A 24,217-nucleotide genomic window follows, 5' to 3' on the forward strand; every position below is an offset into this window, starting at 1 on the left:
CAAGGGATTGTGGAATCTGGACCTTTTGGATCTGCTTTTGCAAAAACCAATGCCCTCAAAATAAAGTGTTCATTTCCCAAATTCATATATATCACTCTCTTTATACTTTCCCATTAGCATTAGAGTTAAGTATTCAAAAGGCATATACTCATTCCAATTCCAATATATGCAAAGGCTAAGATAAAAACAAAGAGATAAACAGAAAAATAGCAAATGCGTCAAAAAGAAGAAAAGGAAAAGAGAAGCATATGTTTAAGTTCCATACATATCAATGCAAATTAGGCCCAAAGGACATCTTTTTAGTGTAACCTTTTTTTTCTTCCTCTTTCTGTTTTTGAATGTACGTTTTCATACTACGGTCTAACCGAGAATAGTCGCTCACCCTCAAACCATAACCTCACTATCTTCTTCTTTTTCACATAATAATCATGTACTCCAATTACTAAATCAACTTTCTTCTGATTCACTTTTGATTATTTTCCTAAAACCAAGTGCGATCGGTTTTAGACCAAAATAGAAGCATTTAGAGAGAAATATCTGGCCAGGTAAAGAAAGCGTAGTGAGAAATTCCTTGGGTTGTTATTGAGGCCGAGTTTTTGAGTCATTTTTAACAGTCTTTTCCATACAGCGAGGTAGCTAGAGACTTTGGTCTCTTTTGGTGAAAGTTGGCAAAAAAAAATCTAAATTTTCTTGGAAATTAGGCCGAGAGCTTTGTTTTGGGCTTGTTATCCATATGATCTCTAGTGTTCATGGGCTCCTCCTTTCAAGATTTGGCAAGTCCGGTCTTTCCACTCTTGTGGTTGGATCTCTTCTAGATACTTCTTTGGTCATGATAATACATACCTAATCGGTTTTGATCTTTTGGTGGATATTGTTCTGGTCCGGTCTTCGGCTTCTAAAGTTATTAGTATTATTTAAAGCAAAAGATAAATTTAACCAAACCGAAAATAAAATTATACATTGGAGATTTTCCTCTATTGTTTTTTGTTAATAAATATTTCCATTGACAAGATCTTCCCTTTTCATGAACAAACATATTCCATTTTAGCTTAAAATCACAAAAAAAAAAAAGAGAAATTTCTCAAAAGAAATAAAAGTAGACACCGCCCTTTTTATAAACAACCCTAAAAGTGGTAAAAAAGGTTTGTTTAATTAATATATCTACAAAAATCCTTTAGGCTTCCTCATCTTCTTCTTCCCCCGAATCTAGTTCTCGTTCTCTCAAGCGAGCCTGTGACGATGGCTAATAATCAAGCAAGCCTTCTTCTGCAGAAACAGCTTAAAGGTTTCTCTTTTTTTCTCTTTCTTGTTCTAGGGTTTTTGTTTTCGATCTGATTTTGGTCTCGATTGGTTTGATTTCGTTTCTGGGTTTAGCTAATTTTGTTGGGTTCTTTTCAGATCTGTGTAAGAAACCTGTTGATGGTTTCTCGGCTGGGCTCGTTGATGAGAAGAACGTTTTCCAATGGAGCGTCTCTATTATGGGTCCTCCTGATACTTTGTAGTGAGTTTTTTTCTCTAATCTCTCTCTCATGTTTCTGTTTGAAATTGTCTTGCTTTTGGGAATTAGCCCTATTCTTCCTCTGTTTTGAAATCCGTATGTTTCGAATTGTGCATTGATTGGTTGTTTGTTTAAGATCAAATTGTAGTTTGATGACTGACGTCTATCTTTGTTTTGGCATTGGCTAAAGCTTAATTCATTTGATTAGTTCTGTTGTGCTAATTTGCTCCACTTATGTTGTTCTGTGTGATAGAGGATAACATTGATGACTTGTTTTCCTCGTCTGTTCTTATAGATGTTTTCATAGTTATGAATTGTTATGGTACCAAATTCACATGGCATTGAAACTTTTATCTCTCTGATTGCAGTGAAGGTGGTTTTTTTAATGCAATTATGTCGTTTCCGGATAATTATCCAGTTGAACCACCAACTGTGACGTTCACCTCGGAGATGTGGCATCCTAATGGTGGGTGATTATTCTGGAAATAACTCTCTCTCTCTCTCTCTCTCTCTCTGGAGCTTTTAGATTTAGTATTCTGATGATTTATACTCTTTTTGACTGCAGTTTATTCTGATGGAAAAGTTTGCATTTCTATTCTTCATCCTCCTGGTGATGATCCTCATGGATACGAGCTTGCCTCAGAACGTTGGACCCCTGTCCATACGGTATGTTTTTCTATTCATCTTTTTCTTTTACCGTTTAGCTTCAGTACTCTGGTAACTTGTTTGCAGGGTTGAGTTATCTATGGCTTTGAATTTCTTGGGGTCTGCTTTAACATTCTTCGAATACAGCTAGCTTTCTCTTGTGTAGATAGGTTGTAGAAAGTGAAATGTTTTGTTCGATATTGAGCTTATACACGGTTGGCTTTTCAAGTGTTCGTGGAATTTATAAGTCAGGACTTAAATTTTATTCGCCACTAGTGGCAACGAAGTTTTTGGTAATTTTAGAGGGGGAAGGCTTGCAGACCAGAGTTAGCAGCATGAACAAAGATGGATTTGTGAATGAGAAATAGAAGTTTCCGATATTCATAGGAATCAATGGGACTATTGCTAGTGCTAAGGAGCAACCCTTCGATCAAGAGATACCTTAAATAAAATCAACTAAGTAGCTGACCTCTTAGACGAATACTCTGGAGGATAGTGCAACTTAGATTGACCCTCTTTCGTAAGGGTGCTTGAGTGGAATATGAATTACTTTCTGATTTATCTGCCCTGTACCTCGTAATCGATGGTGTTCTTATTAGATCATGAGAGAGAAGAAAACAGAGATACTTTGAAGCTAATGTTGGGTCTGTGTATGATATGCAGGTAGAAAGCATTGTGTTGAGTATCATATCGATGCTCTCAGGTCCCAACGACGAGTCACCAGCGAATGTGGAAGCTGCAAAGGAATGGAGAGACAACAGAGCAGAGTTTAGGAAGAAAGTGAGTCGCTGTGTCAGAAGATCGCAAGAGATGCTATGAACATCTCTCCTGCGTTTTTTTTTTGTGTGTTGTAGAAATATCGATTCTAATCTTATGAGAAAGCGTAAGCAGAACAATCTTCAAGCAGCAGCCAGATGAATCTGACTTTCAAAAGCTTCTCTGTTTTTTTTTGTTTTTGGGTCGTCTTTAAGGTTTGGAATATTGGGGTGGAATCAAATCCATTCCATATTTTAGGATTATATTATTGCACTCGTTAATGGATTCGTTTGATCTGGCTTTTTAACTTTATTCTGGTTTTGGGTTACAAAATACTTGGGGTAATTAGGTTTAACTGCAAAAGTTCAGAAATTAAAATTCGAAAAGAGTAGTTCAATGTTGTTAATCAGTTGGCATCCTTATATTTTCTAGATTTTTGTTTGAAATCACCACATACAGTGATAAATTCATCATATAAAATGGTTAACCGAATTTAACCAAAATCGATTACAATTTTTCATGTTAGGGTTTAGTTCTCAAGAAAAGTAGCTGTTAACGACAATTTCCTTGTTGTTTTGTTTCAAAACTGAGTGTTCAGGTTCAACCAAAATTTGTAGCCGAACGGTCATAAGAAACAAAACCCTAACTCGAACCACTTGATGTCCTTGAAGATTGCGGGTCTAGCACACATAAAATAAGGCAAGAGCAACGATATAATTTAATAATTACGGTTATTTTCTCTCATCAATTATAGCCCAAATACTTTGCAATTAACTATCATATTCATATGCTAGGTTTCTTTCTTACTCATCATTGCTCCACTCCATCTTCCCGAAACAATTGTATATATTTATTTTTTCTTCGAAATTTATCACTTTTAGTTAGATCCGCAAGGCCCAATAATCGAGACAACAACACTCTACGACATATTCTCCGGCGCCGGTGTAGCTTTTGCTCGCCGGCGTCGGGATATCTTTTGCTTCTCTCAATTTTTCTGCAACTTTTCTCGATCCCTTTATAATCATTTTCAATCCCTTTGCAACTTTTCACTCTGTCCAGTACTGCTCTGCAAAATCAAACCTAGAAACTCTCCGGCGAATCCTCTACACTTCGTCCAGTCCAGCCCTTGGGCAGCAAAATTGATGAAAAAGGACTCTTATATGTCTTCTTGCTCTTCAACTGACGAATCTGAGATCTGTCGCCCAAAGTTCTCTGGATCTATGGATTTTAAAACCCTCGCCATCCTCGTCGCTCATTGTCTCTACCAGTTTCCCTTGAAGTCAAATCTGCAACCTTCTTGTCTCTCTACGAAATGGAGCTCTGCCATGACGTCGGATCCGGTGATGACATTGACGGCGGAAGGATTAGACCTAGCACAATCGCTCCCTTTTCCCAGCATGAGTCCGTACAGCGACGGCGACCTTCTCTTCATCTGCACAACTGAGACAAAGCTAGGGTTTTGCTTGTTGGGCTCCATTATTTGTCGCGGCCCAGTAGAGATGTCTTGGCCCATATGGAAACAACCCGGTCCAGCCCACTTAGCACCAAAAATCAGGAACTCAAATCTATCTCCCTCTAGTCAATCTCGGTGTAGTTTTATGAAACCATCTGTTCGAAGACTGCATTTGGATAATAAACTGTCGTTGTTGCTAGTATGGTTAAAGATTTTTTTAGACAACCTGTTATTAGAATCATCTAGGACTCTTGCCTTTGAAGCTAGCAACTCGGCATTATGATCCAGTCCATACGGAACTGTGGTTACCGATGTGTCTTCATGCTCCCTTCATCAACTCGACTGATTCATGAGCCCGTTAAACTGCCTCTCATCAACTTGTTGAAGTTCCCACTTAAGAACCTGAAGACTAGTGGCATTATGATCCCCATTCAATGTAGTGGGGGTTACCACAACATTTTCAAGAGTTTCTCACCTGAGCCTAAGACCGCAACCAACCCTATAACCATCTTCAGACAGAGCATTCTTAACCCTGTTCAAACCCTTGGCAAAGCTCTCCTTCGGGTAGACATCCTCATCCCGGTGAGGTTCCCAGCTTTAGTTTTCTCAACGCTGCTTAGTCTTCGATCCAAGACAGTGGCCATCTTTTCATCCATCGAAGTATTCATGGAAGAAGCATCGTTATTTCTTGACCTCACAGGTTCCAAAACCCTTGCAAGGAGTTGGTTCATAGCTCTCAAGTCCACAATTTCGATGACCCTTATCTATTTTTATCTCTTTGTTGTATTGGCTTGGGGGATTGCCTTACCTTGCTGTTCTTTAAACTTTGATCTTTATGTTGTATGTTGTGTTCTATTTTAATGGAATGAAGCATATATTTGTCCAAAAAAAAAAAAAGTTAGATCCACAAAATCGTGGATCTCCAAAGCTAAAGCGAAATATATAGTTTATTATACTACAAGTAAACAAAAACAATAAAGAACCAAATATATGAACATATTAGTGTTAAAATTTTGTTTTGGTTTTTGTTAATCGTTATTCTCGTGAAAAGGAGTGTGGGAGGAGGAATAGCTCGAACGTCATTTTCACACTTTCTTTAACGACTCCAGCATTAATTACCCAAACAGTTCTGTTACAAAAATTTAAAGAGAGACCAAAAAAAGTTTCGAGTTATTGTCTTTTGTGTACCTAATCAATTTTTAAAATATACAAATATTGCTTTCTTAATGATATGTCAGAAAGAAATGTCCCGTGTAAGTAATATGAAAACCGGTTTTCAAATCTTTCATTTCAAAATGCACTTTTTCTAGCTCACCTGTGTTTGGTCGAATCCCTCCACTGACTACTACGTAAAAAATACCTTTTTTTTTTTTTTTTTTCAATTACTTTAGAGAATCTCAGACCTATGGAGGGGTCCAGACTAATCCCCTGGTTGAGGTGCAGCCAACAGATAGACTCTTTCTCCGAGTATGCAAATAGGCCGAAAGCAAGGATCCATATCTATGTGGCCAAGTGGAGATCTAACAATTGCGCGCTTGCGAAAAAAAAAAAAAAAAAAAAAAAACCTCATTTGCATTAATGTTTCGACCGTTTCATCGTTTATTATATAACTCTTTTAAATTAAATATCAAAAGAACATTAAATTGATTTGTCATTTTGAAACTTATGTTGACAAAATATTTTTATGTATATTCATATGAATTTACCATCAAATTAAAAATCGTAATCACACCTGCAACGAATTGCCATTCGTGGCTTAAATTCAACAAAGATAAATCAATTACAGAATCTTATGTTTTTTTTTCTCCCACATCACGGGATGACCATTAGTAAGTTGGTAACCAACCAAACCACGAGCTAATCCAGAAAGCGACATTAAACCAGAGTCCGGTTATCAAACTATCTCTCTCTCTCTCTCTCGCTCTTACCATTCTCTTTTCGCATCACACTTTCCCTCTCATTCTTCTTTCTTATCTCTCTCTCTCTCACTCTCCTTCATGCCTCGTGACTGCAACCAAAGCAATTTAAAACCGCCGCACTTCTCATGAGTCTTCTTCTTCTTCTTCAGCATCATCGTCGCTAACTGTAATTATCTTCTCCGATCTTCGTCTCCGCCATGCGCTCGCCGCATGCTTTCCGTAACGGCGAATCTCCGAGTTCGCGAGACCATACTCACTTCCACTCAACCGTCGTAGCTCAGAAACTCCGTCGATTCAACTCTTTAATCCTCCTCCTCCGTCTCGCTTCTTTCTCTTTCTCTCTCGCTTCCGCCGTCTTTATGCTCACCAATTCCCGCGGCTCCGGTTCTCCTCACTGGTACGATTTCGACGCTTTCAGGTTCGACTCTCTCTCAATCTTTTCCTCAATTTCGAAAAATCATGAAGCGAATCTTGAATTTTTAAAAAAATTGAGATCAAATTCGGATTTTTTGGGTTGCAGATTCGTGTTTGTGGCAAACGCGATCGTGGCGTTATATTCGGTGTTTGAAATGGGAACTTGCGTTTGGGAATTTTCAAGAGAAACCACCTTATGGCCTGAAGCTTTTCAGGTCTGGTTCGATTTTGGTCATGACCAGGTAACTATTTTTAAAGCTTAAAAATTGCATAAGCACAACACATAGACTAGTCATTAAAGTAAACATGTTTCAATGATTGCTTCCAATTTCCTAATTATTTTATTGTTTAAGTTGATCATTAGTTTAATCCCTAATTAAATAATTAACCACACCTGTGTGTAACTAATAACAAAGTTGAAAATTTTGGTATGGGGGCAGGTGTTCTCGTACCTATTGCTATCGGCAGGATCGGCTGCAGCAGCATTGGCTAGAACGATGAGAGGAGGTGACACGTGTACGGCTAACAAAGCCTTTTGCTTGCAGTCAGATGTAGCCATTGGCTTAGGCTTTGCTGCTTTTCTCTTCTTAGCTTTCTCTTCTTGCTTCTCTGGTTTTCGTGTCGCTTGTTTCCTTATTACCGGCTCTCGTTTTCACCTTTACTCATGATGATTCTTATAAGTTGTTTTATGGACTTGATGACTGACGTGTTAAAAAAAAATTACCACAAAGAAGATAAATTTTACTATAGTCATAACTATGAAGAGCTTCTCAAGTTCATAAAAAATTTACAGAATTTCATAGGATTGAAGAGACCAGAGAAATGCTGTGATCAGTTTATCAAGATTTTGTGGAGTTGGTTTAAGCTTCTGCTACCGTTGGAGTTTGCTCTACTACTTTCACCTTGACTTTTCCGGTTTTCTTACCAACCTTTGGCTTCTTCTCCTCTTCTTCTTTCTCTGGATTCAGCTCGATCCTTGCAAATACGGGACTCGCTTGCTCCATTACTTGTCCTCCCTTCAGCCCTCCCCATTTGGTGTCACTCTAAAGAAAGGAAAAGTGTCAAATTAAAGCGAGTTAAACGGTAACTATATCAGGTGAAGGAAATATTTTGTTACCCAGGTTATGCTATTGAATTGATCAACTGAATAGCCAAGCTGTGAATATATCCTCAAACTTAAGCAAGGTGCAATGGGGGATAACGCAACCGCTATAACCCTCATTACTTCCAGTATAATCACCAGATCCTGTAATTATTGGCAGAAAACAGTCACTAACTTGATATCCTCTAGTCATCAAATTGGTAACAAATCCTTTTGTTTTGTAAGAATAATGCCAATTAGGGAAACGAGATAAGACCTTGGCTGCCTCTTCTGCTGAGACACCACCTTGTTTGAACAGGAACCAAGGTGCTCGTTGATCCATGTAGGTATTTCCCGCATTTCCAATCTCTAACACAGCCTCACATGCCGATGATAGAGACAGATTTTCATAGTTTGTCTGAGCCTTTTCAACCTTTTAAGAGGGAATGGTACAGTTTGAGATGAAAGATTGACCCAATGAAGCCATTTAGAGACGAAAGTTCTATAGAGAAGTCAAAGATATCATTGGAACTTTACCAGCTTCTCCACTGTGTCTTTCAAAGGAACTCCTTCGGCTGCGACTGTCGAGTCTTCCACTAAAGTGGACTCACAGTTCTTCTTAAGAAGACCAAGAGTACGGTTAAGAAGATTTCCTGAAGAGAAATGCATTGATTAAACATGTTTCAGAAAACAATTTTGTACTAAATAAACAAAGGGCTGAACAACAACTAATGATTTAGTTAAATAATATAGTCAATAAACCTATCGTGTTGGCAAGATGTGCATTGACGATTTTTATAAAGCGGTCTTCTGAATAGTCCCCATCATTTCCAAATTCCACCTCCCGAAGGAAGAAGTACCTGACTGCATCTGGCCCAAATTTCTGAACCAACTCAAAAGGTTCTAGAGTATTCCCCAACGATTTTCCCATCTTCATTCCATCCTATAATTTGATAACTATGGGATATCAGAAAAGAAAAATCCAATATTGCTCTCACATGTAAACATGACTGAAGGTAGTTGACAAGCACAAGATCTCAACACCGAACAGGGAATATGCAGCATCAAGAGTTTTTTTGGTCATATACCTTTGTCAGAAACCCATGGCCAAACACCATCTTGGGAAGGTTCAGACCAGCAGACATTAGCATGGCAGGCCAGTAGACGGCGTGAAATCGTAGAATATCCTGCAGAAAAATGGTGTTATCAAATAGACAAATATGAAGTCATGAATTTGGAAACACATGTGTGAAGAAAGTTGTACTTCTTGCCGCCATCCAGAAGCTAGAAACACACAGTTCTCTCCTAATCATTTAACTACACTCTGTTTCATTTCATTTTATTGAACCCAAAACAACGAACAACCAACAATTACGTTTAAATTTAATGATCATGGAATTGTTATTGTTTCCAGTAAATCCCAGTTATTGAAGGTAAATCAGATTGATATCACAAGAGTCGATAATGAGTCTAAGCTATACCTTTCCGATCAAATGCAATGAAGCAGGCCAGCCCAAAGAAACAGCAGTTTCTAGATTTTGTTGTTTGTTGTCCTCTGTTAGAGCTGATATGTAACTGCAATGAAAGACAGAAAATATTGACATCAAAGTTCAATCTTGCAACTAATGGAAAAAACTTATGTTTCTATGAACAGATAGAAATTATCACATTACATCAATGAGTGGAGACATAACAAAGACTTAAGAAGTAACCACGTATAATTCTTGATAGAAAAAGAAAAGATTTATACCCAAGTAGAGCATCAAACCAAACATAGATGGTTTGCTTATCGTCATCAGGGACAGGAATTCCCCAATCTACTAATGCTCGAGAAATGGAAAAATCTCTTAAGCCACTCTTTATCCAACTTTGCACCTATAAAAAGAGCCTATTAGAAAAACGATTAAGACAGAATGAGCTATACTAAAAACAAAATCTCTATTTTCGTCTGAATAATCTGTCTTACCAAAGGTCCACAAGCACTACTTGAATACTACAAGAAAGAGAACTTGAAGATTCGTCTCACCTCATTAAGTCGATATGAAGGCTGCACAAAACGAGGATTCTGGGCCAAAATGTCTTCAAGTGGTTTCTGATATTTCGATAAAGCAAAGAAGTAGTTATCTTCTTTCCTTGCAACACATGGCATTTGATGGACAGGACAACAATTGTTTTCAAGCAACTCTTTCTCATCCTACAGAAGTCAAAAACAAAGCAGACCCATAAAACTTGTGCCACACATAGACCAGAAAGTATATATCTTCTCTAAATTCAAAATCAAACCTTATATTCCTCGCAGTTAACACAGTAAAGACCTTCATAATCAGCTCTGTATATATCACCGTTTGCGAAAACTCGAGCGTAGAATTCTTTTACGATTGCTTCATGCTTAGGATCAGTAGTTCTAATGAATTTGTCATAAGCTATATCGAGATCTTTCCAAAGAGTTCTATAAGATTGAGAAATGATATCACAATGTTCAGGAGGATTGCGTCCATTAGCAGCTGCTGAAGTAGCTATCTTCTCACCATGTTCATCTGTTCCTGTGATAAAGATAACCTTCTTACCAAGTAGCCTCTACACAAATAACAACAACCACAAAATCAACACTTTGATTCCTATAAAAATTGAAACTTTAAGTCAGAGCCGGATTGAGAAACAAACCTGGAAACGAGCAATTGAATCGGCGGCGATAGTGGTGTAAGCACTTCCCATGTGAGGAGGGGCATTAACGTAATAAAGAGGAGTGGTGAGGACAAATGTGTCGGCTCCATCGACGGTACTTTCCTGGGAACTGTAAGTGCAATAGAGAGCTCTCTTCCCTGAGGAAGATTGAGAATAATAAGGAAGCTTTTTGGAAAATCTGAAGCAGTTTCTACAAGTGAATGGTTTGTAATTGAGGGGAGTGTTAAAAGCGTTTAACAAAGAGAGGGCGTTATGAAGCGAAGTGTTTATCCTCGCCGCCATTGATTAAGAGAACCTTCACCGGAGAAGAAGCAGAGGAAGGAAATGAAGATGGGACTGGCAAATTTGGAGCGCAATTTAGGTCATGGTTCGGTTTTTATCGGTATGTGAAGTGAGTAACTATACCATTGTCCAGTATACCAAGCAAAATGTGAACCGGGTTATAATTGTTTTATTTGAAACTTTAAGTGGTGTTTGAAATTTTTGAACACAAATTAAAAAATCACAAAAATCTCGTTTAGTTTACATTTTTTTAAATTTAAGAAAACATCAACTACAACTAATTTAACTTATAAAATATAATTGGTTAAAAATATTTAACATATTTAAAGTTTTGTATGGAAAGTAGAAAACTAGATTTTTCCACTGTCCGACTTTAACCAAAATCGCTATCCAAACTAGAGTATCTAAAACGAGTGAAATCGGAGTTAGCCCACACGCATAGTAGAAGGAAAACCCAACAAAAAAAAATCTTCAAAAAAAAAAATCTTATAATACCATTTGTTCATAAAAAGCTTAAATTTGTTTTGTTTATAATATGCTCCCAAATGTTCCAAGCCATTACTTCACTTCTATTATTAATTTGTTGGGCCTTTTATTCATTTGTCTTGTGTTTTAGACTTTAGCCCTCTTTTTTACATATATAATTTTGTTACATTTTTTTTTTTCATCATATAATTTTGTTACATAGGTACAACAAAATAGATAAAACTCATCCAATGAACACGTGGAGATATATGTTTCCAATCGCTTACGAAGAACGCCACTTTGACCACCGAGAAAACTGGACTTAGACAAAAAGACAGTCTTTGTTCTGGAACGGCGTTTCACACAAGTGGAGGCCACCATAAATTATTTAATTAAAATAATATAACATTCTAAATTTCAATTTATAATTTTGTTACTTTCTTATTTGATTTTTTTTTTTAAGAACTTTCTTACTATTTGTTTAGAGAAGAAATAGTAAACGATTATTCACATCATTGACTTGTTAATCCATTTTAGGACTATAAAATCAATAGAAAAATATTCAGCAAATCACTAAAACATTCTATTTCTCGTCCTAAAGTTGTCAACTTATGGTATTTGTTTGACATTTCTTCTAAAGAAAAATCTACATTTCATAATTTCATATATATTAATTTCCTTACACATACACCTAACAATATTTTCATATTTACATAAATAGAACAATATTCGATAATAATAATGGCGTTGTCATTGTAGAAAAAAAAAGGGCAAAACTTTAAAAACCATCCCTTCTTCCTCCTCCTCCTCCTCCGTTCTTCTCTGCTTCGCCTCCTCCAAGGTAAATTACTCACCTTTTTCGAAATCAGTTTCTTCACAATCGGAAATATTGAAGCTTTCTTTATCCAACATTTTCTCTTTATCCAACAACAGATCTATCTTTTCCTCATCAGATTCATAGATTTCGTACTGTTTTTTTGATCCAGATTGTGCTTTAGACTTTTCTATTTCGTTGTTTAGGTTATGGAGTTGAATCTTAGGTCGTATTGATTTGTAAATTTTCCTCTTTCGTACTCTTGTTCTTCATGAGAATGTGATTTGAGAAATTGTTTTGAGAAAAAAGATCTCTTTGATTCTTCATTTCAGTTATGCCGCCATTAACGTGTGTGTGTGTTTGTTTCTTTTGTGCAGTGGAGAAAGACGATTGTTGAATGCGTTATTGTAACTGCTAACTTTTGAAGATAAAGCGTTGTTTTTGAATCTGGTGAAATGGTGTGGTTTCGAGCTGGTTCGAGTGTTACAAAGTTAGCTGTTAGAAGGATTCTGAATCAGGGTGGTTCGTATGCGACGAGGACACGGTCTCTTCCTTCTCAAACACGTTCCTTTCACTCGACTATTTACAGACCAAAGGCTCAGAGTGCTCCTGTTCCTAGAGCTGTACCTCTTTCTAAGCTAACTGATAGTTTCTTAGATGGGACGAGCAGTGTCTACCTTGAGGAGTTACAAAGGGCTTGGGAAGCTGATCCTAATAGTGTAGATGAGTCTTGGGATAATTTCTTTAGGAACTTTGTCGGTCAGGCTGCCACGTCTCCTGGCATTTCTGGGCAGACAATTCAGGAGAGTATGAGGCTGTTGTTACTTGTCAGGGCTTATCAGGTGAATGGTCACATGAAAGCGAAGTTGGATCCGTTAGGTTTGGAACAGCGAGAGATCCCTGAGGATCTTGACTTGGCTCTTTATGGATTCACTGAGGCTGATCTTGACAGAGAGTTCTTCTTGGGAGTCTGGCAGATGTCAGGATTCATGTCTGAGAACCGACCAGTGCAGACCCTTCGTTCCATATTGACAAGGCTCGAACAGGCATACTGTGGGAATATTGGGTTTGAGTATATGCACATTGCAGATCGAGATAAATGTAATTGGTTGAGAGAAAAGATTGAAACACCAACTCCTTGGCGGTACAACAGGGAGCGTCGTGAGGTGATTCTCGATCGGCTTGCATGGAGTACTCAGTTTGAGAATTTCTTAGCTACCAAGTGGACGACAGCTAAAAGATTTGGACTTGAGGGAGGAGAATCATTAATTCCTGGCATGAAGGAGATGTTTGACAGGGCAGCAGACCTCGGAGTAGAGAGTATTGTTATTGGAATGTCTCACAGAGGAAGATTGAATGTTCTGGGTAATGTTGTTCGGAAGCCACTACGTCAGATATTTAGTGAGTTCAGTGGTGGTATCAGGCCTGTAGATGAAGTTGGTTACACTGGAACTGGTGATGTCAAATATCACTTGGGAACCTCTTATGATCGACCTACAAGAGGTGGGAAGAAAATCCATCTTTCTTTGGTAGCTAATCCAAGTCACTTGGAAGCTGCAGATTCTGTTGTTGTTGGCAAAACCAGAGCAAAACAGTACTACTCCAATGATTTAGACAGGACCAAAAATTTAGGTATTTTGATTCATGGAGATGGTAGTTTTGCTGGACAAGGAGTAGTTTACGAAACTCTTCATCTTAGTGCTCTTCCAAACTACACCACCGGGGGAACCATACATATTGTGGTGAACAACCAAGTGGCTTTCACGACAGATCCAAAGGCTGGGAGATCTTCCCAGTATTGTACTGATGTTGCTAAGGCTTTGAGTGCTCCCATCTTTCATGTTAATGGGGATGATGTTGAGGCGGTTGTTCATGCCTGCGAGCTTGCTGCTGAGTGGCGTCAGACTTTTCATTCTGATGTTGTCGTTGATTTGGTTTGCTACCGTAGGTTCGGGCATAATGAGATAGATGAACCATCCTTCACTCAGCCAAAAATGTACAAGGTTTGTTGACGTTATTTTCTTTACATGTTACCCAAAAAGAATCTGCTATGGATTTATGACTTATTGCAGTTTTCTAATTCTCTGAATTCCCTTATTGTTTTTCAATTTGACAGGTTATCAAAAATCATCCTTCAACCCTTCAGATCTACCACAAAAAGCTCTTGGAATGTGGTGAAGTATCACAACAGGATATCGACCGGATACAGGAAAAGGTTAACACCATCCTCAATGAAGAATTTGTCTCTAGTAAAGACTATCTCCCGAAGAAACGAGATTGGCTTTCAACCAATTGGGCTGGATTTAAGTCTCCTGAGCAGATCTCACGAGTTAGAAACACTGGGTGAGTTGGGTTTGTCTTTTTTTTTTCTTTTTTTTTTTTTTCTCTCTGTCCTATTGTCTGTTAAACTTTACACTTTTCTGCAGCGTCAAACCAGAGATACTTAAGTCTGTTGGCAAGGCAATTTCATCGCTTCCAGAAAACTTCAAGCCACACAGGGCAGTGAAGAAAGTTTATGAACAACGTGCCCAAATGATTGAATCAGGAGAAGGAGTTGACTGGGCTCTTGCAGAAGCTCTTGCTTTTGCTACCTTAGTTGTGGAAGGCAATCATGTCCGGTTGAGTGGTCAAGATGTCGAACGAGGAACATTTAGTCATCGTCATTCTGTACTTCATGACCAGGAAACTGGAGAAGAGTATTGTCCTCTAGATCATCTCATCATGAATCAGGATCCTGAGATGTTTACTGTTAGCAACAGGTACTTTTACCTCCATCCTTCCCCTCTAGAAATTATTGAACTCCTAGCTTGTTTTTGACAGCTCAGAGTAAACTAACAATAGAGATTGACTCTCTATTGTTCAACTAATTTTTTTTTTTTCATTTCTCCAAAGTGCGATCTTACGTTTTGAGACAAATCCCGTGTGTTTGTTCCTTGCATACCAGAATTCTCATTGTAAAGATTCACTAATAAGTTTTGCTTGTTGTGTACAGTTCTCTTTCAGAATTTGGTGTCCTTGGGTTCGAATTGGGTTACTCCATGGAAAGCCCAAACTCGTTGGTACTATGGGAAGCTCAGTTTGGAGACTTTGCCAATGGAGCTCAGGTGATATTTGATCAGTTCATCAGCAGTGGAGAAGCCAAATGGCTGCGTCAAACCGGTCTTGTTATGCTACTTCCCCATGGTTATGATGGTCAGGGCCCTGAACATTCAAGTGCGAGGTTGGAACGTTACCTCCAGGTAAATTCTGTCCTCTACATCTTATGGGTTAAGGTGTTAAATTACTGAAAAAATATTTAATCGCGTTTGATTCTCTTCCTGACTGTAATTACTTCTGTAACAGATGAGTGATGATAATCCCTATGTCATACCAGACATGGAACCAACAATGCGAAAGCAAATTCAAGAGTGTAATTGGCAGATTGTCAATGCCACAACTCCTGCCAACTATTTCCATGTTCTGCGGCGACAGGTAAGAGCTATTTTCTGGCTATCTTTTTTACCTGTCACAAAAGTGTTGTTTCTTGTGCTGTTTCCAGTTTACAATATCTCAATGTCACTCATGTTGCAGATACACAGAGACTTCCGTAAGCCTCTGATTGTAATGGCACCAAAGAACTTGCTCCGTCACAAGGACTGCAAATCAAATCTCTCAGAGTTTGATGATGTCCAAGGCCATCCAGGTTTTGACAAGCAAGGCACTAGATTTAAGCGATTAATCAAGGATCAGAATGATCACTCTGATCTTGAAGAAGGCATCAGAAGATTGGTACTTTGCTCCGGAAAGGTATAAATAAGTTTTGTTCATTTTATAATATGAATCTTGCCAGTCCCAGATTTGTAAAAAGAAATTCTTGCTTTTGCTTCTTTGTAGGTCTATTATGAGCTTGATGATGAGCGGAAGAAGGTTGGCGCAACCGATGTTGCTATCTGTAGAGTGGAACAGCTTTGTCCTTTCCCATATGATCTCATTCAGCGTGAGCTCAAGAGATATCCAAGTATGTACCTAAACTATCTTTGGATTGATTCGGTTTGGCTTTTATGTCTACCCCTAATAACTTTTTTTGTATTGGTCTGAAATAGATGCGGAGATCGTTTGGTGCCAAGAAGAGGCGATGAACATGGGAGCATTCAGCTACATATCTCCACGGCTATGGACAGCAATGAGAAGCTTAAACAGAGGAGATATGGAAGACATTAAGTACGTTGGCCGTGGTCCTTCTGCTGCTACTGCCACCGGGTTCTACACTTTCCATGTCAAGGAGCAAGCCGAGCTTGTCCAGAAAGCCATCGGAAAGGAACCCATCAATTAAAACTCTTCCTTTTTAAATGAATTCTCTGAGTGAAAAGGAAAAAAAGGAGAAAACTTTGAAATAAGAACTTTGGGTGATGCAAAAGTGCTAAACAACACTGACATAATCCTCTGTTTCTTTGTTATATTTTTTTGGTCCCATTGATTTTGAGCCTGCCTAGTGTTGCAGGTCAAAACATAAAAAAAAATCTCATATTGATACACAGTTTTGTTATTGCTCTTCTTTTTTCTTCTTTGATTCATCTTTTGCGTTGTCATTGTCTTTTTCCTTTATCTTGTCTAAAAATTGAATCATTGGTTTTTAATTCGTGTAGAGTAACCACTAACCAAACCAATTTGAAACCGAAATTGGTGATACGTCTGTGCCGCACAATTTTAGTGGTAGAAACGTTTAAGATTTGGTTTTCCATTTTTTTTTTTACGTCTAGATTTATTATTTATTGCAAATTATGAGAACTGTTACATAGACGATTCTACAACGGACAATTCCTTCCGACCCTTATTAGATCCACGACAGACGACACTTCCTTCTCCATGCTCTTGACGGACACCTTCAATGATCCACAACCTAACGACACTTCTCTCTCTGCGTAGAATCCTGGCGAACGACTATAATTGTACTTCGCTGGAGATCTCCTGCACACTTGCCTCATTTAATCTGCAAATTTATTAATAAATCGCAATATCTGGGACTCGAACCTCAGACCTCTTGGTGTAGAAGCATTAATTAACCTTTGGTCAACCAATGGGCCAAGGGGCTTCCACAAAATTGAATTTCCCATCTAGCTTATATAAAAATTGAATTTCCAATTTATATGGCAAAAGTAAATATTTTTGTACCTATTTTCTCATTATATATCCGAAGAAACAAAAAAAAAAAAAGTTAATGAGTAAATTCATAGTAGGATTTCAAACGCCTGGACGAAGTAAAATCTTCAACCTCCTCCACTCCACCATAGCTTCACCCACCCAATTTAGAACAAGTAAAACTCAAATACGAGATTAAATCATTAATCATAGATCTACAAATACGATACGATATATGTACTAATGTACATTTAATACTAGAGGATGATATATGTGACATGTAATACTATTATCATATACTTCTTTTTTTTTGAATAACTCAGATGATCTTAACACTAATAACATATATAATATGATCCAAAATGTAAAAATAAATAAATCGAGAGACAACTTTTGATAATGTATCACTTTAGAAAAAAGCAAAATTGTGGAGCCACTCTAATCGCTGCTACGAAAAATATGCTTTTAATGGATGCACTCATACCTGTCATGTGTGAGACATTTGGTACCATCATTACCAGCTTCACCATCAAATCTTTATTAGTTTTTACTAAAAAAAAGTATTCATGTTACACAAAAAAAATTGTAGACCACGCTAATTATCTTAAGAGATGATGATCACAGTTTCAGACTGAATTGCCATCGATTTTAAATTTTATTGCAAAATCAATATACAAAAAAAATTGTTGCAAACTTGTCGCTAGGTTGTTCCAAATTACTATTTACTACGATTGATTACCTATTAAACCATGTTTTAACTTTTAAGTAACGTTAAAGTTAATTTTTCCTTGACGGTGCAAGGCAATAATTTGATGAAAACATAAAAGGGGGCTTGACTAGTCAGTCTTGCATATGTGATTAATGTTTTTTTCACATCATTCTTGCATGGGATCGAGACTTCACCTAAATGCATTTAAGTATTTAAGCAATCTACCATACAAAACCTTCTTTGATTTGCCCATTTTTGACCACTACTAGCTTTGTTGTTTTTTACTAGGCAACAAGAATTATGCTACTTGTGTGTTTTGATTTTCAATACTTTTATTATGACAAAGTTAAGTAATTAAATAGATCCTAACATATACTATGAAATACTAGTAATAGAAAAAAATTATAGCCTTTTGAGATTGTCAAAATAGTTCTACCAAACACAATGAAAAAAAGATCAATCTTCCAACTGAACTAACAACACAAGAAAGTAGGAAACAGTTTGATAACATTCTGGATAGTAGCATCAATTATAGTATAAGATTAAAGTTTCTTCCCCTACTATTGCCCGACACTATATGTCTTGGTGAATTTATAGCTGACCCAACATTTTATCTTTCAAATTTTATAAATTTTATAGAACACTTGACACTACCTTTAAATTTCAATATAGAAATCATAAGCATTGAAAAAAAACTTCAGACCGAATTTATATCATCAACAATACCATCATAGTTAGTTAGTTACTGTTTGTTTCTTTTCAAATCGACTAGTATTATATTGAGTTGAGAATGGTTGTAGCAAAAGTGCAAAACTAATTTAACCTAGATTTTTTAAGATAAAATTATATTGTTATTGTTATTTTATTTTATTGTGCAATTTACAAATGGCATTTATTGCAGTTGATTTCTAAACAAACTTTCCAATTAAACAGAGACTTCAGAAACCTGTCTCATGACGTTGTAATAATAATATTGCAAAATCAAGAAACAACATAATTCACTAAAAATAAAGTAAGTAAAAGAAAGAAAGAAAGAAAGAGATAGTGGCTCAAGTCTCAAACTCAATCAAAAGCACCAAACCAAAGTTACCAAACTTCTCACCACAAAGAGAGAAGAAGAAGAAAGAAACAGAGAACCGCCATGGCAGAGAAAGAGAAGAAAACCAAAAAGAAGAAGAAGAAAGAGAAGCATCAATCTTCCGACATCTCTTTCAAACCAACCTCCGACGTAAAAGGTCTCAAATTCGGTGGCCAAATAATCGTCAAATCATTCACAATCCGACGAGCAAGAACACTCGAGCTTCTAAAACTCCTCTCACTCCCTTCTTCATCATCACCGCCGCTTCTTTCCACGGCGGCGTATCTTCCTACAAACTTCACAATCCTTGCACACCACGCATGGCACACACTAACACTCGGTCTCGGAACAAGAAAATCGAAAGTGGTGGTCTTCGTGTTCGAAACAGAGGCGATGAAATCATCGGTTGTGGCCGCAGAAGGAGGAATCTGGCCGCCGGAGATTCCATTGGGAGATGTGAACAAGAAGATGATCAGAAAGTTAAAGACCTGGGAGATGGCTAGGTTTAAGTTCAGAAAAGGTTGTATCACGTTTTACGTTTACGCCGTGAGAAACGCCGGGAATGAAGGGTTTGCGGCGGCGGAGGACTTAAAGGTAATATTGCAAGCGGTGGTGGCATTGAAAGATTTCATGGATCACACCGCAATGCTTGTAATGCCCCACCAGAAAAGTATTAATTACAACTCTTGTCCTCCTTTTGCCATGGCTCACTAACTTTGAACAATATTCACAAGTGGGCCTCTTCTTCTTTTCTTTTCTTTTTTCACTCCTTTTTTTTTTTTTTCTTAATTGATATATAGAAGAAAAAAAGTTCGGATTATTATTTATTTTTGGTTCCATAATGGGGTTGTTTGTTATTAATTTCCTGTATTTTTTTTCTTTTTTCTTTTTGGGTTGAAGATTGTGGTATGAATAAGATTAGGTTGGTTTTGTTCGTGCACTTCATCGGATCGTGATCAGATTTACTTAGAATTCTTAAGTAAATCTAAAAAAAGAACACAAAATGTTTATGATTTGTCGATCTTAAAATGTGGAAGAACTGGAAGATTGGAGAAATATGTGTGAATTTTTTTTACATTTCATTAGTTAGCCATTTGTTTAGTACATTTGATTTCTTGTTTTTTTTTCCTACCATTTCACATGTATTTTTTTTGTCAATAAGACTTTTCTTTAGATCCTATAAAACCATAATTTTAGTATCTGTTATGATTTTCAGATGTTCTATCTGTGATGTCTCTGCACATTACAATCTGGTATTAGTATAGTTATCAATAGTAAGTTTCATTACATGTTTACTTTTACCTGGTGTCACTCAAATATGATTTGAATGAGACAAGAATTTACTACAGTATTTCATATATTTGACTAACAAAATATTAACAATGCTGTGCCAACATTGTCAATGTCAAAACATGTTAACAATGTAAAGTCATAGTTGTCCAATGATACTATACTACTACTACACATTGTCATATTCATAGTCTTTTTAAACGTTTGTTGGGTGTATATTATACCAAAGTATGATTGGCCGAGGAATCGGCATTTAGAAAATCTCAACTCATGCCTAATCTCATGGCCTAGAAAGACATAATTATCTTGTAGATAAGATTATGTTTCTAACGTTTACTTTGCTTTATAGGTTGATGGACCATCTGTATCCAACATAAATCGCAAGTCACAGAAATCAATGTTTTCAAGCGTACCGCTGAAGCAAAATTTATGAGAAGTTCCACTTTATTTAGTTTAAATAAAAGGAATTAACGAAAAAAGAATTAACAAAAAACCTTAAAATTAGAATAACCCGAAATCAAACACAAATCTGATGATCTCTCAAATCCAAAGTTCCTCAGAACCATTATGTTAGGATTTTCCAGACAAATGCTACTACATAGACATAGACAATCTCTTAGTACTTACACGCACCATTGCTTGGGTTGTTCCCTACGACCATACCAGTTCCACTGAAATTACAAGCACCGTCAGTGCGGCCGTGGCTCTGGAAATAAGCGTTCATCACAAAAGATGCGTGCGTCCTCAAACTGCTCGGGTTAAAGCATGAACCACCAGCTTGGATCGGTTTACAATCAACTCCCTGACCACACACCCAATTAATGTTGTCTTGCAGCTGCGCATTCGTTGCCGCCGATCTGGCCACACACCATTTACCGCCAGCAGTACTAGGTGCAGGCAATGCTGGACGGCCTCCACCGCCTTGTCCATTTCGGAGAAGACCAACATCGTAAACTGGGGAGAAATCTGCTCGGAAAAGTCCCCAGTTACGTTCTGCGGTCGGACCGGGCTTGCCTTCTTCATTGAAGAGACCGAAAATGTAAGTCTCAAACCTTCTTTTAGGCATGAGAGGTGTCCCTTGGCCTTGTGCACGTTTGATAATGTTGAGGTTGAACCAAGCAGCATTCGCAGGCGAGCACCAAGGTGCATCACAAGCAGAAGGCCAGCCCGTCTCACCAACGACAATGTTAACATCACCGTATCCAAGAGCTTTCATGGCGGAATAAGTCGAGTCCATGAGTGCATCAAACATGTTGGTGTAGACATGGCGGGTGAACGGGTCACGAACCGCCTTGTACGGTGTACGGAAAATGGCGAAGTTGACGTTTTTGGGGTCAAAACCAAAGTAAGGGTACGGGTTAACCATGAAAGGAGACTTGGTGCGGCGATGGTAAGCTAGGATTGGAGCCAATATGCCCTTGTCCCAAACAGGCCTGAATCTACCGCTGCTAGGTGCTCCGGTCAGGTCATAGGCTATGATGTTAAGTGAGTGGGCGGTTGTGACCTGAGATCAGTTGCAACAAATAGTACTATTAGAATCAATTGTTACCTACCAATCTAAAACAAATTACATATGATAATCATGTTGGTCTAAATTTCCTATGAAATTGGTACATTATTTCATTTTCCTAGGATCACAAATATGATGCTGTAATAAAAGAAACATAAGTCATGGCAGACACATCAACGAATCTAAGGACAACATTGGACGGTGAGATAAGCACGTGGGATAGTCTAAATGGTCAGATCTTAATACATAGTATCAACATCGCTAACACTTTCCTTTGAAATTCGTTTGGGACGTTTGCGTGAAATTTTGGATTTAGATAAAAGATGAAAAAACAGCTTTTTTATTTTCAAAATCAAAATAAAAAGATAAATTTAGATAAAAGATGAAAAAACAGAAATTAAATCTAAATTTTCAAAATAATCAGCTTTTTTGTTTTGCATATTTTTTTCAACGTTCTTGTTCCAACGCAATCAATGCATTGTTTCTGTTAAAAAGGAAAAAACAAAAAAGCTGTGCATTTTTCACGCCAATCATTCAATTCACTAGTAATAATTACAAACTTCCTCTAAGTAAAAAGGAAAATAAAGATAACGTTACGTAAACAAAAAAATAAACTTCGTCACCAGCAATATCGAAGATTCAAAGTAGAGATTTCAAACTTAATCTGGAATTTGTAAAATAATGAAATCCAACTTGGTTTTAATTTTATTTATTTACCGAAAACCAAACTATTATACTAATTCCTTAAAATAGAAAAATCTGAAAAAGGGAAAGAAAAAGAGAGAAAGCTGACCTTAACATCTCTGACACCAGCACGAACCAAAGCATTGTTAAGATTCCTCATCGCCGGTAAGAGATTATTGATCATATTATTATCTCCGGTGAGCAAAATCTCATTTCCGACAGAGATATACTTAATCTTAGTCTGAGGATGAAACGGCAAAATGTTAGCCGAAACCCACCGACGAGCTTGTCTTCCGTTAGCTAACGCCGGAATATCGCCGTTAGGAACGGTAACGACGACGGAGATACCAGTTCCAGCGAAAGCACGGAGGATATCGGGATTCACATCGAAGATCTTGACGCTATCGATCGAAGTTTGAGTCTTGATGAAATTTGCAACTTGAGTCGGTGGTGGGAGGTTCCCGAGAGTTCCATAGTTAACACCGATGGCGGAGATCACGGCGGGGATGGTGAGGAATACGGCGGCGGAGAGGAGGAGGAGAAGAGAGATTGACGGTGGCGCTTTGGCCATTTTTTTTTTATATTTCGGAAACGAGAAAATCAAACGATTCCAAGTGAAACCCGTGAATCGTTTGAGTAGAGTTTTTATTATGACGAAGAGATTTTAATTCTATCGAGAAACTATTTATAATAGAAATTAATAAATAAATAGATATGACCGTTTTGTCTAGGCGTATACGTGTGTATAATTGTATATGTATATTTTTAGTGTGGATCACAGCTGGATTTTTTAGAAAGCAAAAAAAAGGTTTGTGTTGTCTTTGTTTTTTTTTTCATGTGCGTCGGCTTAAATTTAGGCCGTTGTTAATAATTGAAAAAGTGGATTTTGTTATGACCGTGGAAACTTTAGTTAATTTGGCCAAGTTTTATAGGGTCTGTTTTTTTTTCCTGGATAATTAATTTGTCATCTTTTCTGGTTTTTGGCTGGTAATACTAAAAAAACTATCCAAGTTTAATCCAAAAATAAGTTTTTTTTGTGAATCTTGAAATAAGTTTCTGGGATTAATTTTACAATCCTAATTTTATCCATATATCCATAAACTCGTTGAAAAAAGGTAGAAAGAGTGTTGTTTTTGTTGGATATGTTTTTTAAAGATGTGCTAAATGAGGTCAAAGGAGATCTGAGTGTTTTCATTTTACTAATAAACTAATACTAACAAACTATACAGTTAACTATTAATTAGTAAATTAACCCATTACTAAAAAAAAAAAAAATTAACAAATGCATTAAAAATATGGAAAGCAAAAAAGAGGAGATAGGTCGACGCGGTTTGGGATGGTGTCGATGGACACGTGTTTGTAGGAGGGAATAGTTTGAAGTTTGAACACTACGGACCAAAGTATGAAGATGTCGAGGAAGCTGATTCTTAACTTTTACGTACCCTATCGCCTAAAAGCCCATTTGTTGTGTTTTCTTTGGAAGAAAAAGATTCTTTCATGTCTTTTATTCCACTATTTAGATTTAGGTAACAGTTTATTGTCATTATCAATGACATAGTTACACTGATTGCATACACAAACCACCTAACTTCTTTTATTAAATCTGCCACTTGTTTTTTCAATTAGAAATCACCATTGTTATTTTTTTATTATTACATAAAATAATTGACGCCACTAGATACTACATATCCCTTAAGAGCTAAGACTGTCAAGATTTGTTTGATATATCATATATATAACCAAATTGCCAAAATAAGTTTAAATGAGATAAATCAAGACATGGTTGTCCAATGATTGAAAATTTCGCTATGAAAAT

The 24,217-nt window shown here is 37.1% G+C and overlaps 6 protein-coding genes across 7 annotated transcripts; 4 read left to right on the top strand and 2 right to left on the bottom strand.

Annotated features, from left to right (window-relative positions):
• The first annotated feature begins 1,087 nt into the window (after positions 1-1,087).
• LOC9312366 (ubiquitin-conjugating enzyme E2 14) lies at positions 1,088-3,232 on the top strand. Of its 2 annotated transcripts, XM_021025605.1 has the most exons (7): positions 1,088-1,285; positions 1,399-1,501; positions 1,867-1,964; positions 2,064-2,164; positions 2,314-2,402; positions 2,622-2,638; positions 2,811-3,232. In XM_021025605.1, the coding sequence occupies exons 1-7, from the start codon at positions 1,240-1,242 to the stop codon at positions 2,960-2,962; spliced, it is 606 nt and encodes a 201-aa protein (XP_020881264.1). In that variant the 5' UTR covers positions 1,088-1,239; the 3' UTR covers positions 2,963-3,232. The 2 variants fall into 2 exon arrangements, with proteins under 2 accessions (XP_020881264.1, XP_002876298.1); XM_002876252.2 differs by lacking the exons at positions 2,314-2,402; positions 2,622-2,638 and having other exon boundaries at positions 1,101-1,285; positions 2,807-3,232.
• A 2,880-nt stretch (positions 3,233-6,112) lies between these two features.
• On the top strand, positions 6,113-7,418 carry LOC9312367 (CASP-like protein 4C1). The gene is made up of 3 exons (XM_002876253.2): positions 6,113-6,689; positions 6,792-6,927; positions 7,126-7,418. The coding sequence occupies exons 1-3, from the start codon at positions 6,469-6,471 to the stop codon at positions 7,351-7,353; spliced, it is 585 nt and encodes a 194-aa protein (XP_002876299.1). The 5' UTR covers positions 6,113-6,468; the 3' UTR covers positions 7,354-7,418.
• On the bottom strand, positions 7,406-10,876 carry LOC9312368 (methionine--tRNA ligase, chloroplastic/mitochondrial). Its single transcript, XM_002877986.2, has 11 exons — positions 10,431-10,876; positions 10,050-10,343; positions 9,793-9,960; positions 9,517-9,641; positions 9,248-9,341; positions 8,855-8,953; positions 8,529-8,709; positions 8,304-8,419; positions 8,044-8,199; positions 7,803-7,931; positions 7,406-7,728 (listed from the first exon to the last, which is right to left on the bottom strand). Exons 1-11 carry the CDS (start codon positions 10,731-10,733, stop codon positions 7,546-7,548), a joined length of 1,848 nt encoding a protein of 615 aa, XP_002878032.1. The 5' UTR covers positions 10,734-10,876; the 3' UTR covers positions 7,406-7,545.
• A 947-nt stretch (positions 10,877-11,823) lies between these two features.
• Positions 11,824-16,567, top strand: LOC9314101 (2-oxoglutarate dehydrogenase, mitochondrial). The gene is made up of 9 exons (XM_002876254.2): positions 11,824-12,039; positions 12,390-14,015; positions 14,129-14,355; positions 14,439-14,771; positions 15,005-15,251; positions 15,355-15,483; positions 15,583-15,798; positions 15,886-16,009; positions 16,095-16,567. The coding sequence occupies exons 2-9, from the start codon at positions 12,468-12,470 to the stop codon at positions 16,322-16,324; spliced, it is 3,054 nt and encodes a 1,017-aa protein (XP_002876300.1). The 5' UTR covers positions 11,824-12,039; positions 12,390-12,467; the 3' UTR covers positions 16,325-16,567.
• Positions 16,568-18,750: 2,183 nt separating this feature from the next.
• On the top strand, positions 18,751-19,857 carry LOC9312369. Its single transcript, XM_021024364.1, has one exon. The coding sequence runs from the start codon at positions 18,981-18,983 to the stop codon at positions 19,629-19,631; it is 651 nt and encodes a 216-aa protein (XP_020880023.1). The 5' UTR covers positions 18,751-18,980; the 3' UTR covers positions 19,632-19,857.
• An 828-nt stretch (positions 19,858-20,685) lies between these two features.
• Positions 20,686-23,099, bottom strand: LOC9312370 (glucan endo-1,3-beta-glucosidase). The gene is made up of 2 exons (XM_021024361.1): positions 22,511-23,099; positions 20,686-21,711 (listed from the first exon to the last, which is right to left on the bottom strand). The coding sequence occupies exons 1-2, from the start codon at positions 22,970-22,972 to the stop codon at positions 20,824-20,826; spliced, it is 1,350 nt and encodes a 449-aa protein (XP_020880020.1). The 5' UTR covers positions 22,973-23,099; the 3' UTR covers positions 20,686-20,823.
• Positions 23,100-24,217: the final 1,118 nt, after the last annotated feature.

This window comes from Arabidopsis lyrata (assembly GCF_000004255.2).
Source record: "Arabidopsis lyrata subsp. lyrata unplaced genomic scaffold ARALYscaffold_5, whole genome shotgun sequence".
NCBI classification, from domain to species: Eukaryota; Viridiplantae; Streptophyta; class Magnoliopsida; order Brassicales; family Brassicaceae; genus Arabidopsis; species Arabidopsis lyrata.